General features: G+C 57.6%; 2 protein-coding genes across 3 annotated transcripts in view; both read right to left on the reverse strand.

The window, feature by feature from the left end:
* TTYH2 (tweety family member 2) overlaps positions 1-14902 on the reverse strand; it is a 33907-nt gene extending 19005 nt beyond the window's left edge. Inside the window, exons 1-3 of the mRNA XM_052657176.1 lie at positions 14774-14902; positions 6240-6412; positions 2500-2611 (exon numbers count right to left, since the gene is read on the reverse strand). Of these exons, the coding sequence (XP_052513136.1) occupies positions 2500-2611; positions 6240-6412; positions 14774-14902 (414 nt within the window). The remainder of the gene's footprint in view (positions 1-2499; positions 2612-6239; positions 6413-14773) is intronic.
* A 5834-nt stretch (positions 14903-20736) lies between these two features.
* On the reverse strand, positions 20737-25015 carry RPL38 (ribosomal protein L38). 2 transcript variants are annotated; one of them, XM_052657178.1, is made up of 6 exons: positions 24937-25015; positions 24690-24723; positions 24480-24540; positions 22819-22932; positions 21463-21585; positions 20737-20811 (listed from the first exon to the last, which is right to left on the reverse strand). In XM_052657178.1, the coding sequence occupies exons 2-6, from the start codon at positions 24690-24692 to the stop codon at positions 20786-20788; spliced, it is 327 nt and encodes a 108-aa protein (XP_052513138.1). In that variant the 5' UTR covers positions 24693-24723; positions 24937-25015; the 3' UTR covers positions 20737-20785. The 2 variants fall into 2 exon arrangements, with proteins under 2 accessions (XP_052513138.1, XP_052513137.1); XM_052657177.1 differs by having other exon boundaries at positions 24845-24947.
* Positions 25016-25982: the final 967 nt, after the last annotated feature.

The raw sequence follows: 25982 nt of genomic DNA on the forward strand, positions 1-25982 counted from the left end.
AACTGAGCGACTGAGCAGCAATGGGTTAGAGGCGTGCAAGGTGCCCTGGGTGAGGTCCAGATGGGGTCACTGGATCCAGAGAAAGGATCCACCCAAGGCATCCCAAGTGACCCTTTCTGACCCCCCAAATCAGTGTGTGCAGCTGATTCAGGACCCTGCTGCCAACCGTGGCACAGGGCTCCCCAGGCTGGGAGGGTGCACATCTGGGGCTCCTAGTCCAGGAAGAAGAGCCTGGCAGGGCCCACCTTGCTCTGGCCCAGGTCTGAGTTGCCTGACCTGTCTCCTGAGTACCCCACCCCCAACCTCCAATCAAAGCTTCCACTCTTCCGAGGTAATAATAGTAATACATATTATTATAGTAATTATAATAATAGCATCATTAGCATAGCTCCCCCACCAACATTTGGAGAGTTCTTTGTAGATAACCAGGCATTTTCGCAGGCATCATCTCATCAGCCATCACTCATCTGATATTTGGCCTTCACCCCTCAGATCTGGGGGCCTGCTAAGACCTCCTGTCTCCCCGGAGCCTTGGGACCTGGGAGCCCACCCCAAGGTCAAAACCAGCCCTGGAAGCCCAGCACAGGGCGTCCCTCTCCAGGCAGTACCCCTGGCCCTGGGGCACTCTCGGCATGGGGCAAGGGGCCCAGCCTGGAGGTCCCGGTCCCAGCTCATCCCTGGGTGATAAAGACAAGAAGAATTTGAGTTTTCCCATCAGGATGGCTCGGGGACTTTCTTCCTTGGTCCCTGGGGGAGCCACAGGCCATTCTTACAATGGTCACAGGTCAGCCAGTGAAGGGCACGGCTCCGGGGCTTCCCCAGAGGTTCTCCTTTGGAGGGTGAGTTCTTCCGCCCGGGTGGGTGGAGCCCTTTCCACACCAGGGCAGAAGTGAGGGTGGGGGCCCCAGGGAGTAAGCCCCGCCCCAGGCCAGGGCGTGCCTAGGCCCCCCTGTGCTGGTCAGCCTGCGTCGGGTCCCCCAGCTTCTCCACCCTGCTGCCGTTACAGCTGCTCCAGGCCAGGGTCCAGACAGCTAGCTCCTGGCCCCCAGGGATGGGTCCCAGCAGACACAGTGGGGGGAACAGATGAACTCAGCAGGAGAGTGGGGCCCCGGGTCTGGCCTATGGCCCTTAGCTTCCCAGAAGGACTTTATCTGAGGCCAAAGGCAGGGCAGCCAGCACCCGGCCACCCCACCCGAGGACCAGCACAGCTGTCTCTTTAAGGGAGCTTGTCCTGGGAGGGCTGGGGGATTAAGGCCTTAGAGGAGCTTAAGGGAGGGGGGGTGCAAAGGGGTCGAGTCCCTCCTCCAGAATCCTCTTCCAGCAGCACCGGGATGAAGTCCACACACTCTGGTCAGGGCCGGATTGTGTGGCTGAGGCTGCCGGACACAATCGGCCATTGGCTGAGGTCACCCCTCTGCTGGGGACCTGGCCCAGGGTGGACATAGAGTGACTGGCGTTTCTGAAAACTGCCCTGGAGCTTGGCTCCTGGGACACTGGGGCTGCTGGGAAATCAGCTGGAAAGACCTGGTGCATGAACGTGACAAGCACGGGGGGCCAAGGGCTGTGTTTTCAGAAGACCCTGCCTCCTTGCCCTCCTTGCTCACCAAGTGGACCTCTGCCTTGCACTAAAAATCCCACTTCTCCTCTGGCATGTCCTTCACCCTGAGCCCCAAGCTGGAGCCACGGCGCCTGGAAACCAGAGCCCGGAGCACACCGTGCTGGCTTTGGGGGCTCTGCACTTGGTTTTGAAGTTTTCCCCTTGACATCTTCTAGACCCGACCCACAACGCTCTGTACTCAGCGCTGAGAGTAAACACAGAAAACACTGTGGGAGGAGCTTCCCTGGTGGCTCAGTGGGAACGGAGCCGCCTGCCGAGGCCGGGGACGCGGGTTTGATCCCTGGGTTGGGAAGATCCCACGTGCTACAGAGCAAGTAAGCTGGAGTGTGGGTTGCTCTGCTCTGGAGTAGTTGTGAGTAAGCTCACAGCTACTGAGCTGGCCCTCCAGGGCCCGGGGGCTGTAGCTACTGAATGAAGCCCGTGGGCCCTGGAGTCCATGCTCTGCAAGAAGAGAAGACACCACGAGAGAGAAACCCACTCACTGCAGCTGGAGGAAAGTCCATGCAGCAGCAAAGACCCAGCGTAGCCAAAAATAAACAAATAAAAAACAGTGTGTGTGTGTGTGTCTGGGGGGGGGGGGGGCGGGGGCGGGGCTGATTTTCCACATTCAAGAACCTCTTGGGCACAGGTCTCCTAAAGGTGGGTAGGATTCGATCACACGGCCGTCCTGCCCACCCCCAGGCCCCATCCGCCTTTCTCCTTGGGTCCTCACTCCCACCCCTGCCTGGGGAGCAGAAATGGCCTGTCTGCTCCTGGCGGGACCAAGCGGCAGCCCCACGGGGCATCCAACCCCCTTGGAGTTGAGCTGGCCGGATCTGACCGGGGCGTCTGTGGGGACCAGGCTGACCTCGCGGGCCGTGCCTGGCTGCCCAGGACCTTACCAGCACATCGATCCCAGAGAAGGTGTGGTTGGCGTTTTCCAGGGCGTAGAGCAGCTGATACACCCCGTCGTTGGCCTCGCTGTTTCCATAGAAACCTGTGCCCACTGCAGCGCTGTGGGTGAGACCCCAAAGTTAGAGGTGATACCCGGAGGAGATGGTTTTTTTCAGGACACTATTTTTTAGTGCCGTTTTAACCGCACGATGAACATGAATGGAAAGTATATGGAAGTCCCTGTGGTCTGGCCCCTCACTCACACAGACTCCCCCACCATCCACGGCCCCCACCAGAATGGCACGATTGTTACAACTGATGAACCTGAGAGGACAAGCCACTATTACCCAAAGTCCACAGTTTACGTTTGGGTCACTCCTGGGGCTGTAGAGTCTTATGTCTGAACAAAAGTATAAGGACACGTGTTTGCCATTATAGTATCACACAGAGTAGTTCCATGGCCCTTAAAATCCTTTGTGCTCTATCTTGTAATCCTCCCCCATCCCGAAACCCTGGCAACCATTCATGTGTTCACCGTTTCCATAGTTTTGCCTTTTCCAAAACGTCATATGGTTGGAATCATACAGTAAGTGGCCTATTCATATGCATTTAAGCTTCCTCCGTGTCCTTTCGTGGCTTGATAGCTCATTTTTCTTTGAGAGCTGAATAATATCCCATTGTTTGAATGAAAACAGCTTGGCTGTTCACCTCCCGAAGGGCATCTTGGTTGCTTCTATTGTCGTTCAGCTGCCAAGTCATGTCTGACTTTTTGCGATCCCATGGACTGCAGCATGCCAGGCTTCCCCGTCCTTCACTATCTCCCAGAGTTTGCTCAGACTCATGTCCATTGAGTCGGTGATGCCATCCAACCATCTCATCCTCTGCCGCCCTCTTCTCCTCCTGCCCTCAGTCTTTCCCAGCATCACCAGGCCTTGGCAATTATGATACAAGAGGATCTAAGCATCCATTAGAGCGGGTGTTTGACTTCAGCTGAGGGACTCTTTCCTGGGGTAGGGGAGAGGGGGTGGTCTAAACTTCTGGCAAGTGTGTTGGCCCGGCGATGAGGGGAAGGCTCTGGGCCAGCGGGCCCTGGCCTGACCTGGCACGTTTCATTTAGCCCACGGGAAAACGCTCCCGTCCTCTAGTCCCGGGGCTCCGAAGGGTGGAAGATTTTGCTGGCTGGGCCCCAGGGATTCTGATGCTGGCAATAAGTCGGGGAGGGGCTCAGGAACCCGTATCTTTCGGGCTCCCCAGGGCTGACACACGTGGGCTTGGGGACCGCTGAAGTCTCGTGAAATCACACCTGCCTCTCCGAAATCCTCTTAGTGTTGGGGACTCCCCTTCCGTTCTCTATCCTTTCCCCCACTCTCCTGTGTTGCCCATCCTACTGAAAAGTTCTGGATTCTAGAAAGTCCTACTCTTCAGTGTGATGTGCGGGCCTGTCTTTCCGGCGGCACACAGGCATAGCTGCCCTGCAGCAGGTGGGATCTCCCTGGATCAGGGATGGAACCCATGTCCCCCGCGTCAGCAGGCGGATTCTTCACTACTGGAACACCAGGGATCCAGAAAGCCCCCCTTCTTATGTGGAGCGGAAGTCTACCTCCTTAAACCACACACCCACCGATTTCTGGCTGTCCTCGGGGTCAGCCTGGAAGAAGCCTCCAATTCTACAAGATGACCTGGACATCTGAATGGGGCTCCGTATCACCCTCCTTATCACTCTTCCAGTCGAGCGTGTCCTCCAGACCCTGGTCCACATCTGGTTCAGCTCATCTGGTCGGGCAGTGCTCTGAGTGACGCTCCCAAGCCCAGGCGGTCCCTCCAGCTCCGAGCTTGGGTTCTCCCTCCCCGCCACTGACCCTGTGGTCCACAAACACCCCTGGATTTCTCCCCAAGGACCCCTGCGAAGCCCAGGTGCTCCTCCTTCCTCTACTGCTCTACTGACTTTTGTTTTGTTTTAACCAAAAGCAGAACTCTAAATCCATCTCCGTGAAATTTCATCTGGTTGGTTTTGGTCCAACATTCCAGCCTGAGCAAATCATCTCGAATCTTGCTTCTGTCACTGATTGTATTTTATATGACTCACACCACTGGGGGTCCTCTGAAGAATCATCGAACAGCCTCGAGTTTTCATCCAAAACACTGGTTTTGGGGGTAGGGGTGAAGCTACATGTGTTTATACTTATCCTTTTTCTTTGAAAGGGACAGGACCTTCGAAGGAATCCCCTGGAAGGCTGTTACGGAATCCTCCTTCCAGGGCACCCTTGACCCTGAATTCAGTGTGTCTCAGGAAATGGTCCATGGCCCGCAGGACAGAATCACTTGGAGGCTGGGGGGGGCGGTCCAGCTGCACCCACTGTTATCAGTGTGGTCTGAAATGTGCATTTTGAAACAATGTTCCCGTCTGCTTCGTGGGTCTGACGCACGCATGCATACGCCCGTGTCAGCTACACTTTGGTGAACCAGCGCATAAATCAATACTCTTTGCATTCACCCAGAACTGTTCACCCAGCTTTGAACCCCCTTAACGGCACCAGCCCGGCGTCAGAGCTCATTGAAACCGCTCCCTCCTCATCCCCCCAGCCTCACTCTGGATCCCTCCTCCCCCTGCTCTGGTTGACTCCCTTCCTTGCCCCTCTCCCTCAGCTCACTCCCACCTGGCTCTGATCTGAGCTTGACTCCAGCGACTGGAACTGTGGACTGTGCTCACCCCAGATCCCGCCACCCTGCAGCCCCACACGGCAGGCAGGACAGACGGCGAACGTGACCTAACGGGGAGAAGACAGCCCTGGGGCGCTGTGAGCCGCAGGGGACGAGCCCCAGGTATCCTCACGGCCCAGGCTCACTGGACCCCATCTGCCTCTCCCATCTGGAGACAGTAGGTCAAATCCAGCAGGACCATCTCCCAGAGAGTTTCAGGCAGGCCTGAGGCTTTTGGGAAAATCTTTGTAGATACAAAAACAAGGAAAAACAACTCCTCGGACTTCGTAGCTAAGACTCCGTGCTCCCAATGCAGGAGGCCCAGGTTTGATTCCTGGTCAGGGAACCAGACCCCGCATGCCTCAACTAAAACCTAGTGCAGCCAAATAAATAAATGAAAATTTAAAAAAAAAAGAAAGAAAGAAAACACGAAAAATACAACTCATCAGAAAACAAGGCCCGTGTGTGTGGGGTCACTTCTTGAGCAGTAGCTTGACTCTGACACGAAGTTAGAGATTCTCACTATTGGAGCAGAGAAGACCTGGCTGAGGGCGCTAAGAGCCACTGATCCTGTAGAAGGTGGAATTGATCTGGGCTGGAGTCAGACTCTGATCACAGATCCAGGGCGGTAGCTGGGAGGGGATGGGATGCAGAGAGCAGAGTTGCCACCGGTCAACTGCCCAGGGAGCTCCCTGCTGGGCTGGAGAGGCTCACACCGAGGGTGGCGGCCTGGGATGCTAGGGAGCTTCCCGTACCACCCGGGACATCTGATTCCTACCGCTTGGGGAGAAAGTGGACAGCATGCACCCCAGAGACAGGCTCTCCCACCCAGGTTCCCGGAGCTCAGGCACAACCACGTGGGCAGACAGCTGATGAGCCACCTGGGGTCTGTTATGATGGGGTAGGGCTGGAGGTGGAAGGTGAGGAAGGGGTGTCCTGGTCAAGCGGCTGGGTCAAGGAGACCCAGACGGCCAGGGCTGCTTTTCGTCCGCTGCGTCCGCCTCCCACCTCCGCGCCCCTGCCCGGCCCAGCGCAGACGGACACTCACCAGCAGATAAGCGCGGCCACCACGGCCGTCCAGGTGACGCAGCAGGAGCGGGGGCGCTTGGTCTGCGCCGCGTCGTCCCGCCGGCAGCAGCACACGCAGATCAGGTAGGCCGCGAGGAGGATGAGGTTCAGGCCCAGGCCGACGGCGGCCACCAGCCCCAGGAACAGCAGTGACTGAGGAGGGAGAGGCCGGGGGTCAGCGCTGGGTCCCGGGGAAGGGCCCCAAGCTCAGCGGGGCTGCGGAAGCCGTGACTGAGCTGTACGTCCGTTGCCCTCCTCCCAGGACTGATGCTCCCGCTCTGTATAAAGTGCCCTGCCCTCGGGCACCAGGAGTTGGGGGGAGATGGAGCTCAGGTGTGGGAGGGGGCAGAGGACCTGAGACAAGAGGCAGGAGGTGTGGCTCAAGGCTGGCCCCCCATCTGGGGCATGCACACCTGGATGAAGGTAAGGACCAGACCCTGCCTAACGGATTCTCTGAGTCACTCAAGAGACAAGCAGGAATTGTCCCCAGACCCTGAGGTCTATGGGTGATGCTTGGTATGACCGAGGAAGACAAGGAGAGGGATGTCCACACGACTGGAGCATCCAAGGCCTCCTGAGGAGGTAGGGCCTGGGCGGGGTGTCTCAGAAGCTGAGCGGGGGCCTGCGGCCAACGTCCTGGCGTATGCCCCCTCTGAGCCTCGCTTTAGGAGTTAGGGTCCTTCCTAACCAGAGGCCAACTCCGTGAGGGGGGAGTGGGAAATGTCAGGAGATGCGCCTGCGGAGGTCCCTTCTACCACACCCGGAAAGGGACAGTGACCCCCAGATGCCAAGGGTAGCAGCCAAGCCTAGAATCCTGAGAGGGAGAAGATTCCATCTCAGGCCTGCCAAGCACCACAGGGTCCTACAAAGGGGGCTGCTGTCGGCCAGGAGGCCCAGAATCCCCTACTCCTTGCCCTCCAGTCTCCTGACTCAGCCAGATGGACAGTAGATGGCCCCAGGGCTGGAACTGGCTCTAATCAGGCTCCTCAGCCGACAGCCTCGCCCTGCTGCACACGGGCCCCTGAGTCACTCCCAGCTGGGAATCTCCAGCGCTCCAGTCTGGGCCGTCGAGCGGGGGGAGATGAGCAGATTGGGGGAGATACCGGGATCCTTCCGGTCTGAGGAGGAGACAAGTCTCAGGCTGTAGGGTGCGCACACCTGGAGGCTGAGGCCTGCAGTCTGAGGTCATCTTGGCAGGAAGGGGCGGAGCCTCACAGGGGAGAGGGGGCACCTGCTCTGCTGGTCGCCTGGACCGACAGGCTCCCGAGCCTCACGGACAAATGGCCAAAGTGATGGGGACAGCCCGGAAGTGGACAGGGGGGACGGCCCACTTGGGTGTGGGATAGGTGGCTGTGACAAAGCGTGGCTCTCGCCTCCACCTGGCGTACTTGCGTCACAGACCCTGCCAGGGGCCTGCCCTGCCACCCTCCCGACTCAGCGGCGTGGAGGGTGAGTCCTCCTTCTCCAGGCAGTTGGGAAGGCCCAGTAGACCTGAACACATGCATCCCCCTGTGGAAGTCCTCCTGGGGTGGCAGGGGCGGGGACCCCTGAGCCCGGACCACTAGCCTTGTCCCATGCACGGAGCCAGGAGGCTGGCCTGGGGAGATCGTGGGAAGGAGCTGCCCCTGCCGCCCCCCTGGTGGCTCAGACTGTAAAGAACCTGCCTGCAGTGCAGGAGACCAGGGCTCGATCTCAGGGTCAGGAAGATCCCCCAGAGGAGGAAATGTCTACACACTCCAGTATTCTTGCCTGGAGAATTCCATGGACAGAAGAGCCTGGCGGGCTACAGTCCACAGGGTCGCCGAAGAATTGGATGCGATTGGCAACTGACACTGCCAGCCCCAAGCACAAGCCTCCAGGGCAAGCCGCTTGCTCACTGGAGGCCCTGTGGCCCCGGGCCATGGGGAAAAAGGTCAAGAACAGATAGGAGTTTCAGCTCAGTTCAGCCGCTCAATCGTGTCCAACTTTTTGCGACCCTATGGACTGCAGCACGTCAGGCCTCCCTGTCCATCACCAACTCTCGGAGTTTGCTCAAACTCATGTCCATTGAGTCGCTGATGCCATCCAACCATCTCATCCTCTGTCGTCCCCTTCTCCTGCCTTCCATCTTTCCCAGCATCAGGGTCTTTTCAAATGAGTCAGTTCTTTGCATCAGATGGCCAAAGGATTGGAGTTTCAGCTTCAGCATCAGTCCTTCCAGTGAATTTTCAGGACTGATCTCCTTTAGGATGGACTGGTTGGATCTCCTTGCTGTCCAAGGGACTCTCAGGAGTCTTTTCCAACACCACAGTTCAAAAGCATCAGTTCTTCGGGGCTCAGCTTTCTTTATAATCCAACTCTCACATCCATACTTGACCACTGGAAAAACCATAGCTTTGACTAGATGGACTTTATTGGCAAAGTAATGTCTCTGCTTTTTAATATGCTATCTAGCTTGGTCATAGCTTTTCTTCCAAGGAGGAAGCATCTTTTAATTTCATGGCTGCAGTCACCATCTGCAGTGATTTTGGAGCCCAAGAAAATACAGGGGTTCAGAGCCTTGCTGTTCAAAGTGGAGTTCACCAGCACTGCCGCACTGACCTCTTCTGAGATGCAGAATGCACCATCTCCAGCTCCACCCTGGACCCAGTGAATCAGAAGTGCGCCAAGAGGACCGGCAGGGCTGTATCCTGTTCAAGTCTAGGAAGCACCGAGTAGTGTCCACAGACTTCCTCAAGGTGTTTACGGCAGCGGAACCTTTCCTTCAGACTCGCTTAGCAGAGCACCGATATACAGAGCGTCTCCTGACTGAGAGGTGGATGTAAATGCCACGCTTTGTCCTGGCCACCCCCTCGCAGGCCTGAGGTCCCTCTGCTAGAGCCCAGGACCCCCTTCACAAGGTGCAGACCACTGTGCAGTGTGCAAACCCCTCGAGCCGGCAACACTGCTCCTTCCCCTGGCAGAAAGGAGGGCTTGTGTCCCCGCCGCCCCCCCCCCCCCCACAGCTGTTCACCGCAGCCTAACACTGCAGTAAGAGTCAAGTGCCGGAAGCAACCCAAATGCTGACCAACAAGAGATCTGACATGTAACAGGGGCTAGAGCCACAAAATGGAATACTGTGCAGCCGTGGAACGTCAGTGGCAGTGACAGCCGGTGATTGGGTGAATGTTTCAGACGCGACACAGGAAGAAACGAGGGAGACAGAGCAGCAGGGGGTGTGGGGGCTAACGGATGTCAGACGCGAAGAGGGGAGGCTCAGCTGCAGGGACAGGCCGAGACGCGCCTGCCTCTAGGAGGGAATCAAGGGGGTCAGGGACAGACGTGGCCTGGGGTGGTGTCTCATACGCACACACACGCGCATGCACATACACGTGCTGAGGTGTACACTTACTAAGAGAGCACACTTCCCTATAAGTTAATCCTAATGAAAACAAAACAAAACCCAGATAAACCTTTTGCATAGATCAGAGACCAGCTAACAGTCAGACCTCCTCCCAGCTTCCCTAGACAATCTCACCCTCAATATACTCCCAAACAGGAAAACCCACGGACTCTACCACGGGCCCCCACCCGGCACAGCAGGACCTCCGGGAAGTAATCACGACTTGGGGTGGTGCCACCTGAGTGTCTCCAAACCACAGCCCGTCCCTACCCCTGTGTTTGCTCCCCATTTCACCCCTCACAACACACTCGGGCCCCCTGACCTCTTGCAAGCCCCGTACTGTGGGCAGGGCCCTGGGATTCTCAGGCCGAGGGGCCTCTCCAAGCCGGGCGTCTAGCCTCAATCCTTTTACTCCTGCTTTGGCCCAGCCCGGGGAGGCCATGCCTGGGAAATCCAAACTTGGAGGCACTTTTGTTAGCAGTTCTCTTCCAGAACTTTCTTCCAGCACTGGGAGCAGGAGGGCAGGGGCAGAGGAGCTAGGATCAGGGTTTGGGCTGTTTAGCGACTAAGTCGTGTCCAGTTCTTTGCAACCCCATGGACTGTGGCCCGCCAGGCTCCTCTGTCCATGGGATTTCCCAGGCAAGAATACTGGAGTGGGTTGCCATTTCCTTCTCCAGAGGATCTTCCCGTCCCAGGGATCAAAGCCAAGTCTCCTGCATTGGCAGGCAGGTTCTTTATTGCTGAGCCACCTGGGAAGCCCAGGGTTAGGGTTAAGGTTGGAGGCAGGAGGGGCTGAAGGAGGGAGGGAAGAGAAGCCTGCACAACCTTCACCCCCCGTCACCCTGCCGTCACCCGCCACCCTCTAACAGGCAACAGTTCTGCTCCTAACGGACTCTGCAGGTCTCCGTTACACACCTCCGTGTGTTACAGGGAGGATGTCCTGTCTGCAGGAAGCCAGGAAGTCAATTCGCACGCCCTCCTGCGCTGAGGGAGCCAAGAAAGGGCAGGTTCCCAGCCCCTGCGGCCACCACCTCCCTGAGCTGCCCAACAGCCAGCCCACGACCCCCGCATCAGGGCTCAGGCCTCACCCTATCATCCAGGCAACGTCCACTCATTCTGGTTTGTCACTTTGTAATGAGAAACCAGAGCACGAACCCAGGACCCCAGCTGGGGGCAGCAGTGACAGACGGGCCTTCTGGGAAGGCCGAGGTGGCAGCTGAGCCCCCAGGGGCTTCTGCACTTGGGTGGAGGAGGGAGGGGGCAACATCCTGAGCATCCCTCACCTTGAGACCCCAGGAGATGAAGAGTGTGCCAGCCCAGGGGTGAGGCCAGAGGCCGGGGAGCTGCAGGGTGAGGCCCTGACTGGAAAGGGTTAAGCTCCCCCACCTCCTGGGCTGGTGGGGGCAGCGTGAGTGTCTGCTGATCATGACTCAAGGTTCACGCTGGATGAATGGGGCTTCCTCATCCTTTGGCTCCTCTCAAATCCTGCAGCGGGGTGGGGCGGGGAGGGCTCAGGAGGTCTTTCCTCCTGAGAAAGGCCCCCAAGCTGGGGGAGCCCCATAGCTCTGGATCCAACCCTCCCCTGGGAGTGTGTGAGACTCTGCGGAGCCTATGAACAGGACTGCCCGGGGTTAACACGTGGAGATAGGTGTAAAAAGTGAAGAATGTCTCCTCTGCTTCCTCATGCACGTCCCAGGACAATGGCCGGCCAGCGGAAGCGGGAGAGCAAAGGTGGGAGAGGGAGCAGGCAGGGGGCCCTGCCCGGCGGCAGGGCGCAGTGAACCTCCGCGCAGCATCGTCTGGAGCCTCCAGCCTCGCAAAGGCACCTGGTCCTCAGTGTCTGCTCTCCCATCTCTCTGGGATGGGTGGTGATGGGGCCGCTGAAGGGGGAAACCGGGGTGGCTGGTTTGGGGAGACACAGCTGGGGGCAGTGTCAGGGCCCTTTCCCCAGCTCTGCCCAGGTGACACCTGGCCAGTGGGGGCCTCCTCTGTGTCAAGCGGGGCTTGTGGCAACTTACGAAGCGCCCGGTGCTGGTCACATGCTTTATACCCACTAAAGGACGATGGGGTCCTTTCACTAGCTCTTTGATGCTGGGATCTGTTCCATCCCCACCCTGTCTCACCTGGGCAAAGGTGAGGAGGGTCTCAGCAGCTTCCCCACCTGGAGCTGGGGACCCAGCTGGGCGGGGGCGCCCCTTCAGCCTGGGGCTCGCCACTTCCCCAGGAGCCTGGTGGATGGGGCCCAGGCGATCTGGGCAAGGACTCAGGGTCTGGTCCACTGGCAGGGAGGGGTGGAAAGACTGACCCACAGCGGGCTTCCACGGCGGCTCCCAAGACCCCAGAAAGTGAGTGGGGGCGGTGGGGGGGGAAATCTGTTTCCTCGAGGAAGTTCTGGGGCTGACTTTGCTCTTCCAGATCCCCGGCACAGCCCGCCCCCTCCCCTGAGCTGTCCTTCATCTTGACTGCCTGGTCCCAGCTCCACTTAATCCTTGGTGTGCACACACGTGTGTGCACACACACACGCGCGCGCGCGCACACACACACGCACGCACACACACGCACGCACACGCGCACACACACGCACGCACGCACACGCGCGCGCGCGCGCACACACACACACACACACACACACACACACACACACACACACTGTACCACAAGCCAGCACTCTTCCCTTGGCCCTCCGGGGCAGAAGCTGCAGCCCCCTTGGCACGTGTCTTTCAGTCCTTCCTGATCGTGACAGCAGAGGGTCCTTGTCTGCATCCTCCACGCGTCACTGTACTCGGACACGCTGTTGAACATCAAGGCCAGTCTTCGTAGTGATTTGCGTCCCTGGGACCACCACGTGCGAGGGGACCCTCTAGACACTGAGCACGTTTCAAGGGGCAGCTTGTTCACTACTTGCAGAGGAGCGAAGGGAGGCTCAGGGAGGTACAGACACCTGCCTGGTCACACGGTAAGTGACAGCACTGGGGGTTCCAACGCACAGCCCCCTCCCAGCTGCTCAGCTGCTGAGCCCCGAAGGCCTTGGCAGGACAGCTGGCACGTGACCCCACGTCCGGCACAAGGAGTCTCCCCAGTTAGGAGTCTGCTGAGCGCTGAGCTGATCGACAGCAGGAGGTGCCCAATCGATGGTGCTAGCTGACATGGGCCGTGACTGCTGCTCAGGAGGAAGGGGACTTCCAGAAGAGACTCCTGGTCAGACACCAGGGGAACTTACCGGAACGGGAGCCGCCTGAAATAAACACCCAGAGCCAGACTTCCTGTCCAGTCCTGTCCAGCCCCACCGCACTCGGATCCCAGACAGGGCCCTCGGGCTGCCTGAGCAGGTCGAGGAGGGTGGGGGTGAGGCCGGGGGAAGGGGATGCCCCTTGGAGTGCCAGGGTCTGACATGAGGAGGAGAGGGACAGGGACTGTGAGTTGGTCCCTTTGGCTTGACTGTCACCTCTCCAGGGGACCAAGTGGGGTGGGGCAGGCTCAGGCCCACCAGGACAGCCAGACTGCAGCTGTCTGTCCCGTCCAGCCCCCTCCCCACACCTGAAGGTCGTCTCCACCCAGGCAGGAGCTTACTTTTCCTCCAGGGGAAAGGAGAAAGCCACAGTGGGAGACCCCAGGGCAGGATCTGGGGCGCGGGGTTTGGGATAAGCAGATGTGAGGTCAGACACACACACACAGACACACACACACAATCTGCAAGCAACACAGCTGTCTCTGAAATCATATCCGCCTCTTTTCATGCGTTCACTGGGAGCGGAAGATTCCCTGGAGTTCTCCCCAGGCGACCACATTCTCAGGGAGCCAGCGGCCTTCCCCAGACAGGGCTCAGGCAGGGGGTGGGAGGGGGCGTGCAGACCGGGACGGGTGCAAGCTGGGGAAGCCAAACTGGCCGAGTACCCCCCGTCCAGCAGCAGCAAGGGGGGCCCAGTTCACTCCCGCTTCTGTAAGGGCAGGCAGCATCTGCCTGGGGCCCACGGGTGACAAGGACGCTAGGGGTTATTATTAGACTCCCCGGTCAGGTGCCCTGCACACCCCACTGGATCAGGATCCCCTGGACCCTGCAGGAGAAAGTCCTGGTGGGGGAGAGGCGAACAGTTGACTGCCAGCTTGACCTCCGAGGCCCGGCTCCGCCCGGACCCGCCCCACACGCGTAGATTGTGGAGAAACTGCCCGCCGGGGGTCAAAGTCCCCAGATTGGCGCACAGGTCTAAACAAACGGGCCCCATCTCGGGTTTCCCAGCCGCGGAATCTTTGACCCGACAGAAAACTGACTCAGCCTGGCCTCGGGGGCTGAACTGGGCTGGGCCAGACCTGACCAGGCTGGGAGATTCTGCACTCGGTCTGGGCGGGGAAGCCTAGGGGAGCACCCCTTCCCCCTAGGGGTGCAGAAACCTGGGAGGGAAGGGCCAGCAGAGCGGGGCGAGGGCAGAGTTGCAGGGATGGGGGAAGAGGCTGGCCAAGCCGCCCAGACCCCAGAAATCCAGGGCTCAGAAGGTGCGTCTGTACAGACGAGGGGTTGGGGGTGTTGGGGGGGGCACTGTCTTTCCCCCGCATATCCACATGAGGCTGCAGGTCCACACCCCTCTCCTCTGGCTCCGTCGCCTTCCAGGAGGGGCCCAGGCGGAGGGGCTGGCAGGGGCTGGGGAGGAAGCGTGCCGCGGAGACGAACCCGGAGACTTCAGCCAGTTTCTGCCCAAACTTCTCCCAGGCCGCACAGACCCGGAAAGCGAGAGAGCCTCTGGTTCCCCGCAGGAGGAGGGAAACCCCGGGGAGCGCCCCGCCGTCCCGCCCCCGACTCCCGCAGCTGGCGCGAGAGAATCACCGGGTTCAGGTACCAATGCACCCCCAGCCCCGACCCCTGAGCGGCGCTGCCCTCTCGCTGGGCGCTCAGCCCCCACCCCCGCCCCGCAGGAAGCGCCCTTCCCCCCGTGCCGTTGGCCGGCTTAACTCCCATCTTTCCAGTTGTCCAGGCCCGTGAGGTTCCCAGACGGGAGGGCCGTGGGCCAAGGCCCCACGGGGGAAAGGGCGAAGCGGGAAGAGGCTGCGGGGAGAGTGTGGGTGAGTGGGGTGTGGGGTCTGGAGGCGCGCGGAGCGCGGCGGGCTGGGAGGCGGGAAGGGGCGGTGCGGGGACTTGGGGCTCCGGGTCGGGGACTCACCTCCTGGTAACTCTCATCGCGGGGCCTGAAGGTGCTGTCCACCGGCTGCAAGCGCAGCCCTAGGTGCGGGACGCTGTGCAGCCACGCCACCCACCAGGGCGCGATGTACTCCACGCGCGCCGCCGGCATGGCTCAGCCCGAGTGCGCCCGCCCGCCGGTCGGCCCGGGACGCGCGCCCGCCCGGCCCGGCCCCGCCCAGCCGAGGATCAGGCCCCGCCCCCGGAGCGCGGGCCCACCCCACCCCTTCCAGGGCGGCCCCTGCCCCGGGCTCACCCTGGGGCCACCAGGGGTCACTCCCTAGAACCCGAAGCATTTCTTTGGTCTGGAATTTGTCCTGGCGGCTCAGACGGTAAAGTGTCTGCCCGCAATGCGGGAGACCTGGGTTCGATCCTTGGGTCGGGCAGATCCCATGGAGAAGGAAATGGAAACCCACTCCAGTACTCTTGCCTGGAAAATTCCATGAACTGAGGAGCCTGATAGGCTACAGTCCATGGAGTCGCAAAGAGTCAGATACGACCAAGAGACTTCACTTTCACTTTTGTCCTGGCCCAAGTCCGGGTGAAAGAGGTGGAAGAAGGGAAAACAGCCCCCAGAAGTCTCCTGAATCTGTCTCTGGGTCCCCACTTGCTCCTTGGAAGAAAAGCTATGTCCAACCTAGATAGCATATTAAAAAGCAGAAACATTACTTTGCCAACAAAGGTCTGTCTAGTTAAAGCTACGGTTTTTCCAGGAGTCATGTATGGATGTGAGAGTTGGACTATAAAGAAAGCTGAGCCCCGAAGAATTGATGCTTTTGAACTGTGGCGTTGGAGAAGACTCTTGAGAGTCCCTTGGGCAGCAAGGAGATTCAACCAGTTCATCCTAAAGGAGATCAGTCCTGAATATTCATTGGAAGGACTGATACTGAAGCTGAAACTTCAACACTTTGGCCATCTGATGCAAAGAACTGACTCATTGGAACAGACCCTGATGCTGGGAAAGACTGAAGGCAGGAGAAGGGGATGCCAGAGGATGAGATGGTTGGATGGCATCAGCGACTCAATGGACATGAGTTTGAGCAAGCTCTGGCAGTTGGTGATGGACAGGGAGGCTTGGCTTGCTGCAGTCCATGGGGTCGCAGAGTCGGACACGACTGAGCAACTGAACTGAACTGAACTGGGTCCCCAGGGTTTTGGTCACATCATCAAATCAAGTACATAGACTGTCTGAATGCCTCGGCAATCATGGTATGAGAAAGGTGAGGTTGACTGTTCCTGGCGCTTTCAGAGGGTAGAGGCGGTGCTAATGGTAAAGAACCCGTCTGCCAATGCAGGAGGCACACAGGAGAAGTGGGTTCGATCCCTGGCTTGGGAAGATCCCCTGGAGAAGGAAATGGCTACCCACTCCAGAATTCTTGCCTGGAGAATCCCATGGACAGAGGAGCCTGGCGGGCTACAGTCCATGGGGTCCCAAAGAGTCGGACACAACTGACTGGAGTGACTTAGCGTGAACTGACAGATTGCGGACCGGACCAAAGGGACCCAGTCCCTGGGTCACTAGTTCTAAATTCACTCTCATCCGGGATTGAGCGTCCACTCTGTAAACATGGTCTTGCCCTGGGAGCGCCCAGGTCATCTGCCCAAACAACTAAAGGGTCCCAGCTGAAAGAAGGAGCTGGTTGGAGGGCCCCAACCTCCCACGGGAGAGACCCTGGAGCCTGGGGGATGGGAGGGAGCCAGGGAAGGCCAGGATGGGCTAGACCTCCCAGGGAGATGTCGGAGCCTTCGAGAACACAAATTAACTGAGGGCCTACTAGGTGCCAGACGTTGTTCTGTCAGTGAACAAAAGCTGATGGAGTCTGGCTGGGCGGGGATTGTGGTTTAGCGGCAGGTGGTAGCAGTACCCACAGAAGGACAGGCGCTAGCTCAGCGGTGCCTTGGAGGAAGGCAGAGCAGGGTCAGCGCATCAGGATGCTGGGGTGGGACTTGTGGGGGGTGCAGTCCCAGGTCTAACAGAGCCTCGTGGGCAGAAACGGACTGCGGTCCCACGACCCAAACAGCGTTCTGTGATTGCAGGAGGCATGGGGCCAGGAGAGGGTAAGTCTTGGGATAGGGTCCAAGACTGGGTAAAGGGCCGTCTGAGGTCAGTGACGGAGGAGTAGAGGAGTGAAGGGGTCCTGAGAAGATCAGGCTTGTGTTGCTGGCAGTCTGATCAGTGGTAGTGCGGGGTGGGGGTGAGGTGTGTGAGGTGGGGAGACCCCTAGGTTTCTGGCTTGGGGAACTGGGTGGATGAAGGTGAAACTCCATGGGTGACATACGTTGACTACTAGGGGAGTACAGAGTACACACCCCTTCCCTTATTAGAGATCCAGGACTGGGAGACGGAGCCCTGTTTAATAGTTGAGGCTTCTCTCTCCTCCAGGAGGTCACAGTCCTGGTCAAGGTTCCCAGAACTGCAGCCATCCATCTTCAATGCTGGGGAGCACCGTTCCTGTCACTGGGATTTCCTTTCGTTAATTCAACAAACTTTGAGCACCTTCTGTTCTAGGGGATACACTGATGAACAACACACATTCCTGCCTGCATGGGGTCTCAAGCTTAAAGGTGAGGGGAGGCAGCCTTTATCCCACACGGTGATTAATTACAAACCCCCACCCACCCCCAAGTGCCTTCCAGAGCCCAGCACTGGTTTGTAAACTGGGACTGAAGCTGGGGTGTGGGGACATTTCCTGAAAAATGACATGAGGTGAGAGCTGAAGGATGTGAAGGAGTTAACTCAGGGCATCCTGGGAAGAAGGCTGGATTCTGAGCACGGGGACAGTACAGGGTGAGATCAGGGCCCAAGGCCCACAGGGCACATCGGGGAATAGTGAGTCCAAACTTAGCCAGGGGAGTGACAAGGAGATGCTGGAAACTCCCGTGGCTGCTGCCAAGGACTGGGGTGCAAGAGGGAACTGGGGTGGGGGCGATGAAAATCTTTTCTCTGGACTGCAGTACAAAATACAGAGAACTGGATACCAAGAAGGGTGAATTTCACTATAAATTGCATCTTAGCTAGCCTTGATTTATAGTTTTTTTAAAAAAAGAGAAGCTGGCAAGGTGGGCTAGTACGGCCCCACGGACCCTGGCAAGGGATCTGGTCTTGAACCAGCCATGCTGGCCGCTGAAGAGGGTGGACACCTGGAGCGATTTTGGAGGGCCCTCGGTGGCACTCAGCAGTGACCTCACAGGCCGGGACCTCCGGGGTAGGCACTGCCTGGTGCCACACACGGTCCCCCCCTCCCCGGGCTGCAGCTGCTGCTCCTGGCCTCCCTGACCCGGAAGTTAGGAGGATTTGCCGTTCCTCTAGAAGATTAGTCACAACTGTTAACTCAAGTGCCGTAGGGGAGAGGAGTGGGGGAGGGGTCTGCCTCCCTGTGAGTGGCCCGGAGTGAGCCCACCTGTCCTGGGTGGGGGCAGGGCCCAGAGTGGGGGCGCGCGGGGGCAGGGGGGCCGCACCCACACTCGATGCTCATGGCAAGCAGAAGCTGGCCACCACCACAGCCTCGGGGTGCATCCTGAACACAAACCTGCTTGGCCAGTCTGCACCCAGCAGACCAGAGGCCTCCAGAGAAGTGGGCAGCAGAAAGCAACCGTGAGCCCTCCCGGGGACTCGTTCCGGGGTTGACCAGCCCTCCTGCCCACGCCACTCCTCATTCAGCTGGCGTGGCCAGAACCAGCTCACCCAAGCTGTGGGCTGACCTCAGCAAGGCAGTGGTGGGCCCTGGGCATGCCAACTCACACAGAATCTCTGGACTCCAGCCCTGGACACCATGGTGTGAATTGTTACAGAGGACCCCAAGTCGCTGGGAGGTAGAGGCCAGGGCTGAGACCCACAGCGTGAAAGGATGCCTTCTCTAGACAAATACCGGCAGGCCTTGTATCCTAGGAGCTGGGGCTGGTCTCTGCACAATGCGATGGGACAAAGGGAGCCAAGCGGTAAACCCGCCCTCTTCCTGGGAAGCTGGGATGGTGAAAGGGCAGGCAAGAGCGGGAGCCGCTGAAGGCGCCCCATCTGGTCTGGTCACCACCAGAGCCCCAGAGGGCACTTCTCCCAGAAAAAAACAAAACACGCGCTTCACTACCTCCCGTGCCGTAGAATTCCTAGGAGAGAAACTGCCAGGCATCTCAGGCACTCGGCCCCTTAGATGATACCGATGGAAACCGGGCTGAGCGTCCCTGGCCTCCTGCCCTCACTTGCCGGACTCTGGCGCCACCTTGTGGCCCGCCCGGAACACCGCGCCAAGACTCTAAAACCACCGGAGAAGGGGCTCTTGCCATAAACTGAAGGGGAACTGAGGCACAGTGCTGGGAAAAGCAGGCTGGAATACCGCCTTGCCAACGGCTGAGGCGTCCACAAGACCCATGCGGGCACCTGCACAATCTTACCAGGCTCACTATTTTCTCTGCTTAAAATGCATGCCTGAAGCATGTGGCCCTCCTCTCGGGGGAAAGGATGAGGGTCCTTCTGAGGCAGGAGGGGGTGTGGAGGCAAACTGCCCTGCCAACTGGCAGACACCCACCAACCACAGGGGACCCACAGCCTCTGCTGAAGGCGATCTTGCCTCCGAGTTCCAGCTGTGCTTCACTGTTCCCCTGGCGACTCCGACACCAAGATGTGGCAGACAGAAGCGTATGGAGCCCTCAGGGGTTGGGAACTGTGCAGGTGAGATGAGGCAGGGACAGAATTCAGAAATAAGCCTTTGCATATGTAATCAAAGTCTGACGAGGACGGGACCACCATCAGCAGGCTACGGTCCATATGGTCGCAGAGAGTTGGACACAACCGAAGCAACTTGCCACGCGTGGAAAAGGCACAAGATCAGGGCCAGCAAGCCAGCAGGGAGTGGATGCAGGATGAGCCCCCGGGAGCCAGGCCTGGCTGGGACCGCAGCTGTCACACCACGATTTGGACCTGCACATGCCTGAGCCAGCAGGCATGTTCCACCCTCTCAGCCACTGCTCCGCTGCCCGGGGCCCAGGGCCCGGTTTCTGGCTCTGCCTTTTGGCTCCCAGGGCTTCTGTCGCTGGGCTGACACCCACTCACCTCCATTCTCAGCTCCTTGGAAACTCTCATCTAAACTGTCCTTCCAGCTGCGTTCATCTGGTGAACAGCTGGCACCACTCCTGAGCTCTACTCAGTAAACACACAGGACTGACTTTTCTTTTCTGTGCCTGAGAACTCAGGTCTGCAGAAAAAAAAAATTTTCACACACCCACCTGTGCATGTAGTTGGTGGGTATCCGTCAGCTGGCAGGGCAGTTCGCCTCCACACCCACTCCTGCCTCAGTGAGAGGACCCCCATCTTTTCCCCACAGAGGAGGAGGGCCACGTGCTTCAAGCACACACTTTAAGTAGAAAACAGAGTCTGATACTATTCCACAGGTGCCCGGCACAGGTCCTGTGGGGAGCCTCAGCCTCCAGCCCTTGGCAGAGGCATCCCCGCCACAGCCCCGTCTCGGGCTGCCGAGGGGTGGGCACCAGCCTGTTTTTCCCAGCACTCTGCCTCAGCTCCCATCAGTCTAAGGGAAGGGCCCCTTCTCCAGTGGCACCACATTTCAACATGGCAGAAACAAAAGCCGCCACATTCCGAGGAGTCTGAGGAAAAGCCAGCTTCATTTACTGCCACTTCTGAAAAGGCTGATCAACTCCGTCAAACTATCATTTTCATCACTGGGGAGCTTATTTTACCTAAGTGACTTTTAAATCTCAGGAGTGGAGACTGGCTTTATTTCCATCAGTATCTGACTCCTTTAACTGCCTACTTCTTCTTACTTTCAAAATTAAGACTTAAAAAAACAAATGGCTTAACTGTCCCCTGGGAGGGATCATAGCCCAAGATAGGGGAGTTAATGAGGGACCCCAGCCAGGACCCCCACGCTATACCCACCAGAAGCCATCAGCAAGTTAGGACCCACCCACCCCTGTTCTCAAAGACAAAGGCCATTTTGAGAATTTTAAAAATTTTAATACAGTTCAAAGCAGCGTATGTGGTTCATTTCAGCTCCTTCACGGCCAAACCTAGAGGCAAAGACACATAAACGTGAGCCAATCAAACGACTCGACTCGTCTGAGTTACTACTGCCTGTCTGGATCTGGCACTTAGGCTAAAGAGGGCTCACAGAGCTCAGAAATTAAGCCCACCAGGCAGGTCTGCGTCAAACATAAGTTAGTGTTTAAAAATAAAAACGCAGTTAACTCTCACATAGGAAGTGGCGCTGGCTGATTTGTACTGTGAAGACGTGGCCTGTGGAACCCTGGCTGGGCTCTGAGCTCCCAGCTGCTCTGCTGAGCCTTCCGCCACCAGGATGGCCCCTCTGCTTAATCCACCCGCATCATCTGCCGTATTCAGTTAAGTTTCTCAACCAGTGAGAACGGGGGCCATCAATCCCAGCACCTCCCTACCCTGCAGGGCCGTGGTGAGGATCAAATGAGTGGCCCACGGGGTGAGCGCCAGCTGGCATGATGCTATATTAGAAAGGCATGGCTCCCTCTGGGTCTGACTTCTGAGAACCGCCCACGTGACACCACCAGCAGGAGCAGACAGTTAGACAAAGCACAGAAGGGACTCTCCTAATTCTGGAGACAAGTCGGGAAACAAGCCCGTTGCACAGCCCGCCCCCGCCCCTGCACCGCGGGCTGTCCGCACCCCTGTGGCTTCCGGCTACTCACCGGGGGGCAGGGACTGCTTCAGCTTCTCGGCCTTCTCTTTGTCTGTGATGACCAAGGTGTAAAGGTATCTGCTGCATCGAACTTTAAACTTCACATTATCCTTATTTTTCTTGATCTTGACGGCTACCAGAGAGACCAGAGTAGTAATAAGACCGTGGCACAGGAGAGAGACATCGCAGTCCACCTGCTGTTTGCTACTTCTGCACAAAGCGGCACCGGTGACTGCTGCGCTCACCTCCCTCGCGGTCCCTCTGATCAACAGAAAATAAGACCCCCCACCCACCTCTGACCTCAGTGTCAGAAATCCACATTTCCCCTGTATCAATACTCTAGAACCTGAGTTAAGGTCTGTATTTGTAACACAAGTAGCATCTGGCACAGAGAAGGCAATGGCACCCCACTCCAGTACTCTTGCCTGGAAAATCCCATGGATGGGGTCGCAAAGAGTCGGACATGACTTCACTTTCACGCACTGGAGAAGAAAATGGCAACCCACTCCAGTGTTCTTGCCTGGAGAATCCCAGGGACGGGGGAGCCTGGTGGGCTGCTGTCTATGGGGTCGCCCAGAGTTGGACACGACTGAAGTGACTTAGCAGCAGCAGCAGCATCTGGCACAGTGATACACTCCAGACCATCCAGTATCCACCTTAAAATTCTCTATCAGGACCACAGCTTGGACAATAAAGAGCCCCAAGTGTGCCCCAAACTCAAAAGTGTGCAGTTTGAAATTTAGCGAACAATCTGATTACGTACAAGCGTCAATGCATTTCTATGAGGCCAGGAGCTACTCCGCAAGCGGGAAGACAGCCCCTTCCAGGTGACTCATGTCTGGCACCTGTCAAATTGCTCGTTCTGACTCCCATGGCACAGGCTGACCTGGCCACACGACACGCAACTCCATCTCTGCCAGTAACTGCTGAAGGGGTAGCGCACGTCACAGGAAGCAGAAACTATGCCTGAGCCTGCCCAAGACACCGGCTGCCTTGGCTCACATTCTAATAAATCAGAACCGTGGATATTTATTCAAACCAACCTATTCTGCTATCTTAACATTCCTCTCAAAGCTGAATGTACTGTGTTGTCCCTAGCAGCTGCCGTACACCTATAAACTGAACTCTCACAAGGTCAGACATAAGCAACTCTTAAAAAATGTTTACTCAACAACATATGATGCAATAATTGTATTTACAGGAATATACTCCAAAGAACTGACAGCAGGGACAAGAGAGATTTTACATTAAAACTCACAGCAACATTGTTCACAAGAGCCAAAGGCAGAAACCACCCAAATGTCCACGTTATGCTAAATGAACTCAGCCGGTGATGAAAAGACAAATGTCACACGATTTCACTCACATGAGGTACTGAGAGTGGTCAGGGTAGAAGAGACAGTAGTGGAGGCAGGAGAACGGTGTCGCCAGGCGGGAGAGTTGCAGACCAGGACTGGCCCAGGGCCTGTGAGGAGCCAGGCTGCCCGGGAGGAGGTGGGCGATGGGTGGAACCCATCTCCCCAATCCCGTGGAAAAACTGGTCCCTGGTGTAAAATGGCTGGGTACTCTTGGTTAATGGGTTACAGGGTTTTAGTTTTGCAAGATGAGAATTTCTCAAAAAGCATGGCTGCTCTACAATGTGAATACAGGCAAACACGGCACACACATTGCACACCCCAAAACGGCGAGCTTCACATTGTTTATGTTACCACTACAGCGATGACGACAACTGTAAGCTTATCCAAAGACGACTTCCTGGGCACCCTGTCATATCCAGGGGAACATGATTCTCAGGTCACACTTTAACACCAAGCTCCCAAACAGAAGAACAATGCAAAGCAGTCTGATGGATCTGGTGTCATCTCTTCACTGTGCTAAAATTCTCTACCGGGTCATCTGGTCTGACCCTGCCACCAATCCTGTGAGACAGGTACGATCACCCCCCTCTGCTACAGAGGAAATGGTGGGGTCAGAGAGTTACCCACTGGGAGAGCTGGCCTTTGAACCCAGGAAGTGACTGCAAATTCCCTGGTCTGGACTAAAGCTGACCTGATAAAGTTTCTCTTTGCACATGACTGTAAATAAAAAAATACAAGCACGTGGTCACCTGCAGTTCCCACAGTACCTGTTACAGGTAAGGGGGACACAACTACGAATCTCCTCGTCCCCCACGCCAATCCCCAAAAGGCTCTCCCGTGAGCCACCGCTTCACCCCACCACTGAGACAGGGCATCAGAGACCTCAGTGCCTTAGCCCACCTTAACCCGTCCATTCAAGAGTACTCTACTTTCCCAACCTCCCCTTTGGGATGTATCTGGGAGGGGAGGGAAACTGCAAGTAGCAGCCCCAAAGAGATGTGTTAAAGCTGCACATCTGAGTCCAAACCCAGTGCTGACCACGAGCTCCCCAAACCCCCTTCAACAAAGAGACGCGAGAACTCCCTCTCACATCAGGGTAGAGAGAACAGAGGCAGCTGGGGCGGGCACATGTCAATCAAAGACTTGCTGCTCTACGTGTCTCCTATCAGTGACCCAGCGTTTGCGCAAATGACGTAGTTCATTGTGAACAGAGCTTGTCCTCGGCCCAGAACCCAACACGCAGCACTGACTCCGAGTCTGTGAAACCTGAGTTTCCCGACGTCCCCCCTGCAGGAACCTCCACTATCCCCCGGGGTTTGCGCAAACTCCCGTCTACTAGGTCGCTGATGCTATCTAACCATCTCATCCGCTGCCGCCTCCTTCTTTTGCCTTCAGTCTTTTCCACAACCGGGGTCTTCTCCAACGAGTCAGCTCTTCACATCCGTTCACAGTACCCAACACACACCAGGAAACAAAAAACCCCTGGGGACCCTCCTTAAGGAAGGAAGAGAACACACCCCGGACCAAGCGCCTTGTCTTATGGGAGACAGGCTGAGACCCCGAACCCCGACAGCAGACGAGAGCAGAAGCGGCCGCCGGCGCCCTCCCGCCGTTCCGGGGGGCGTCCCGAGCCCGCGATCGCCGCCTCCCGTCCAGGGCTCCCACTTACACTTGGCGTCCTTGCGGCGGGCTGTGAGCAGGAAGTCCTTGATCTCCTCAATTTTGCGAGGCTGCAACACAGAGCGAAGGCAACCAGCCGCTGAGACGCATCTGGCTGGGGTGCCCAACCCCGGCAGCCCCTTTGGGGCCCCTGAAGACCCTCGCAGAGGCCGCCCTGCCTGCGCCCCCCGCGGGGAGCCCCAAGTGGGGTCGTACTCACCATAGCGACGAGGCGCGGGGCGCGCGGCCGGAACCTGCAGGGAAGACAAGCGTTGGCGGCGTCAACGCGGGCGCGGGCACTGGCGGCGGCCCTGCCTCCCCGCCCCGTGCCCCCGAAATGCCGGCCCCATCGCACCCCACCCTCCCCCGCAACACCTTCAACCCAGAACTGGGGTCCTCAGATAGCACCCGGCGAGGATGACCACGGATTACTACCCCATTCCCCACGTACGGCACTAGAGACTCACGTCAAGGGGCGAGAAGCGAAGAGAGCGGAAAAGGAAAAGACTTCCGCTTCCGGTCAATTAAACCGGGCCCCAGAGGAAGCTGAGTACGGTATCTGCAGAGGGTCAAGAACCACACAGGCGTTTGCCCTTCACATGGCTGCCTCTCCGCCCTCTTCTGGCCTAGATTAACAGTGCAGCTTCCTGCACGCAGCGGGCCGCCTCCTGCCCCCACTCTTGACCGCCTTTATTCCTCCGCCCAAATCCCTCCTTGCCTTTGTTAGATTTCATTTCAGACCCAGTTTGAAGATCTGTGTTAGGACTTATTATCAACTAGTTTCATTAGGCCTCTGTGTTAAATGGCAACCCACTCCAGTGATCTTACCTGAGGATCCCAGGGACGGGGGAGCCTGGTGGGCTGCCATCTATGGCGTCGCACAGAGTTGGACACAACTGAAGCGACTTAGCAGCAGCAGCAGCAGCAGTTGGGCATCTAGGCAGAGATGTTTTTCATTTAAATGAAGGGTTGTTCTCCTGTCGTGTCCGACTCTTTGCAACCCCATGAACATGCACACAAGGCTCCTCTGTCCTCGACTATCTCCCAGCTGCTGCTGCTGTGCTAAGTCGCTTCAGTCGTGTCCGACTCTGTGCGATGCCATAGACGGCAGCCCACCAGGCTCGGCCGTTCCTGGGATTCTCCAGGCAAGAACACTGGAATGCGTTGCCATTTCCTTCTCCAATGCATGAAAGTGAAAAGTGAAAGTGAAGTCGCTCAGTCGTATCCGACTCTTCGTGACCCCATGGACTGCAGCCTACCAGGCTCCTCCGTCCATGGAATTTTCCAGGCAAGAGTACTGGAGTGGGGTGCCATTGCCTTCTCCAGAGTTTGCACAAATTCATGTCTATCAAGTCGGTGATGCTGTCTAACCATCTCATCCTTGGCTGCCTCTTCCTTTAGCTTTCAATCTGTCCCAGCATCAGGGTCTTTTCCAATGACTCAGCTCTTCACATCAGGTGGCCAAAGTATTGGAGCTTCAGCTTCAGCATCACCTTCCAATGAATATTCAGGT

The sequence above is a fragment of the Budorcas taxicolor genome, chromosome 19, assembly GCF_023091745.1.
Source record: "Budorcas taxicolor isolate Tak-1 chromosome 19, Takin1.1, whole genome shotgun sequence".
Classification (NCBI taxonomy): domain Eukaryota; kingdom Metazoa; phylum Chordata; class Mammalia; order Artiodactyla; family Bovidae; genus Budorcas; species Budorcas taxicolor.

What these genes read in the sequence shown, in the direction of transcription:
- RPL38 (XM_052657178.1), bottom strand. An exon ending in GACCACTCTCAGTACCTCAT is followed by an intron (nt 21,586 to 22,818) that starts GTGAGTGAAATC and finishes TCTCTCTGGTAG; the next exon opens with CCGTCAAGATCAAGAAAAAT. An exon ending in GAAGCAGTCCCTGCCCCCCG is followed by an intron (nt 20,812 to 21,462) that starts GTGAGTAGCCGG and finishes CTTTGCCTCTAG; the next exon opens with GTTTGGCCGTGAAGGAGCTG.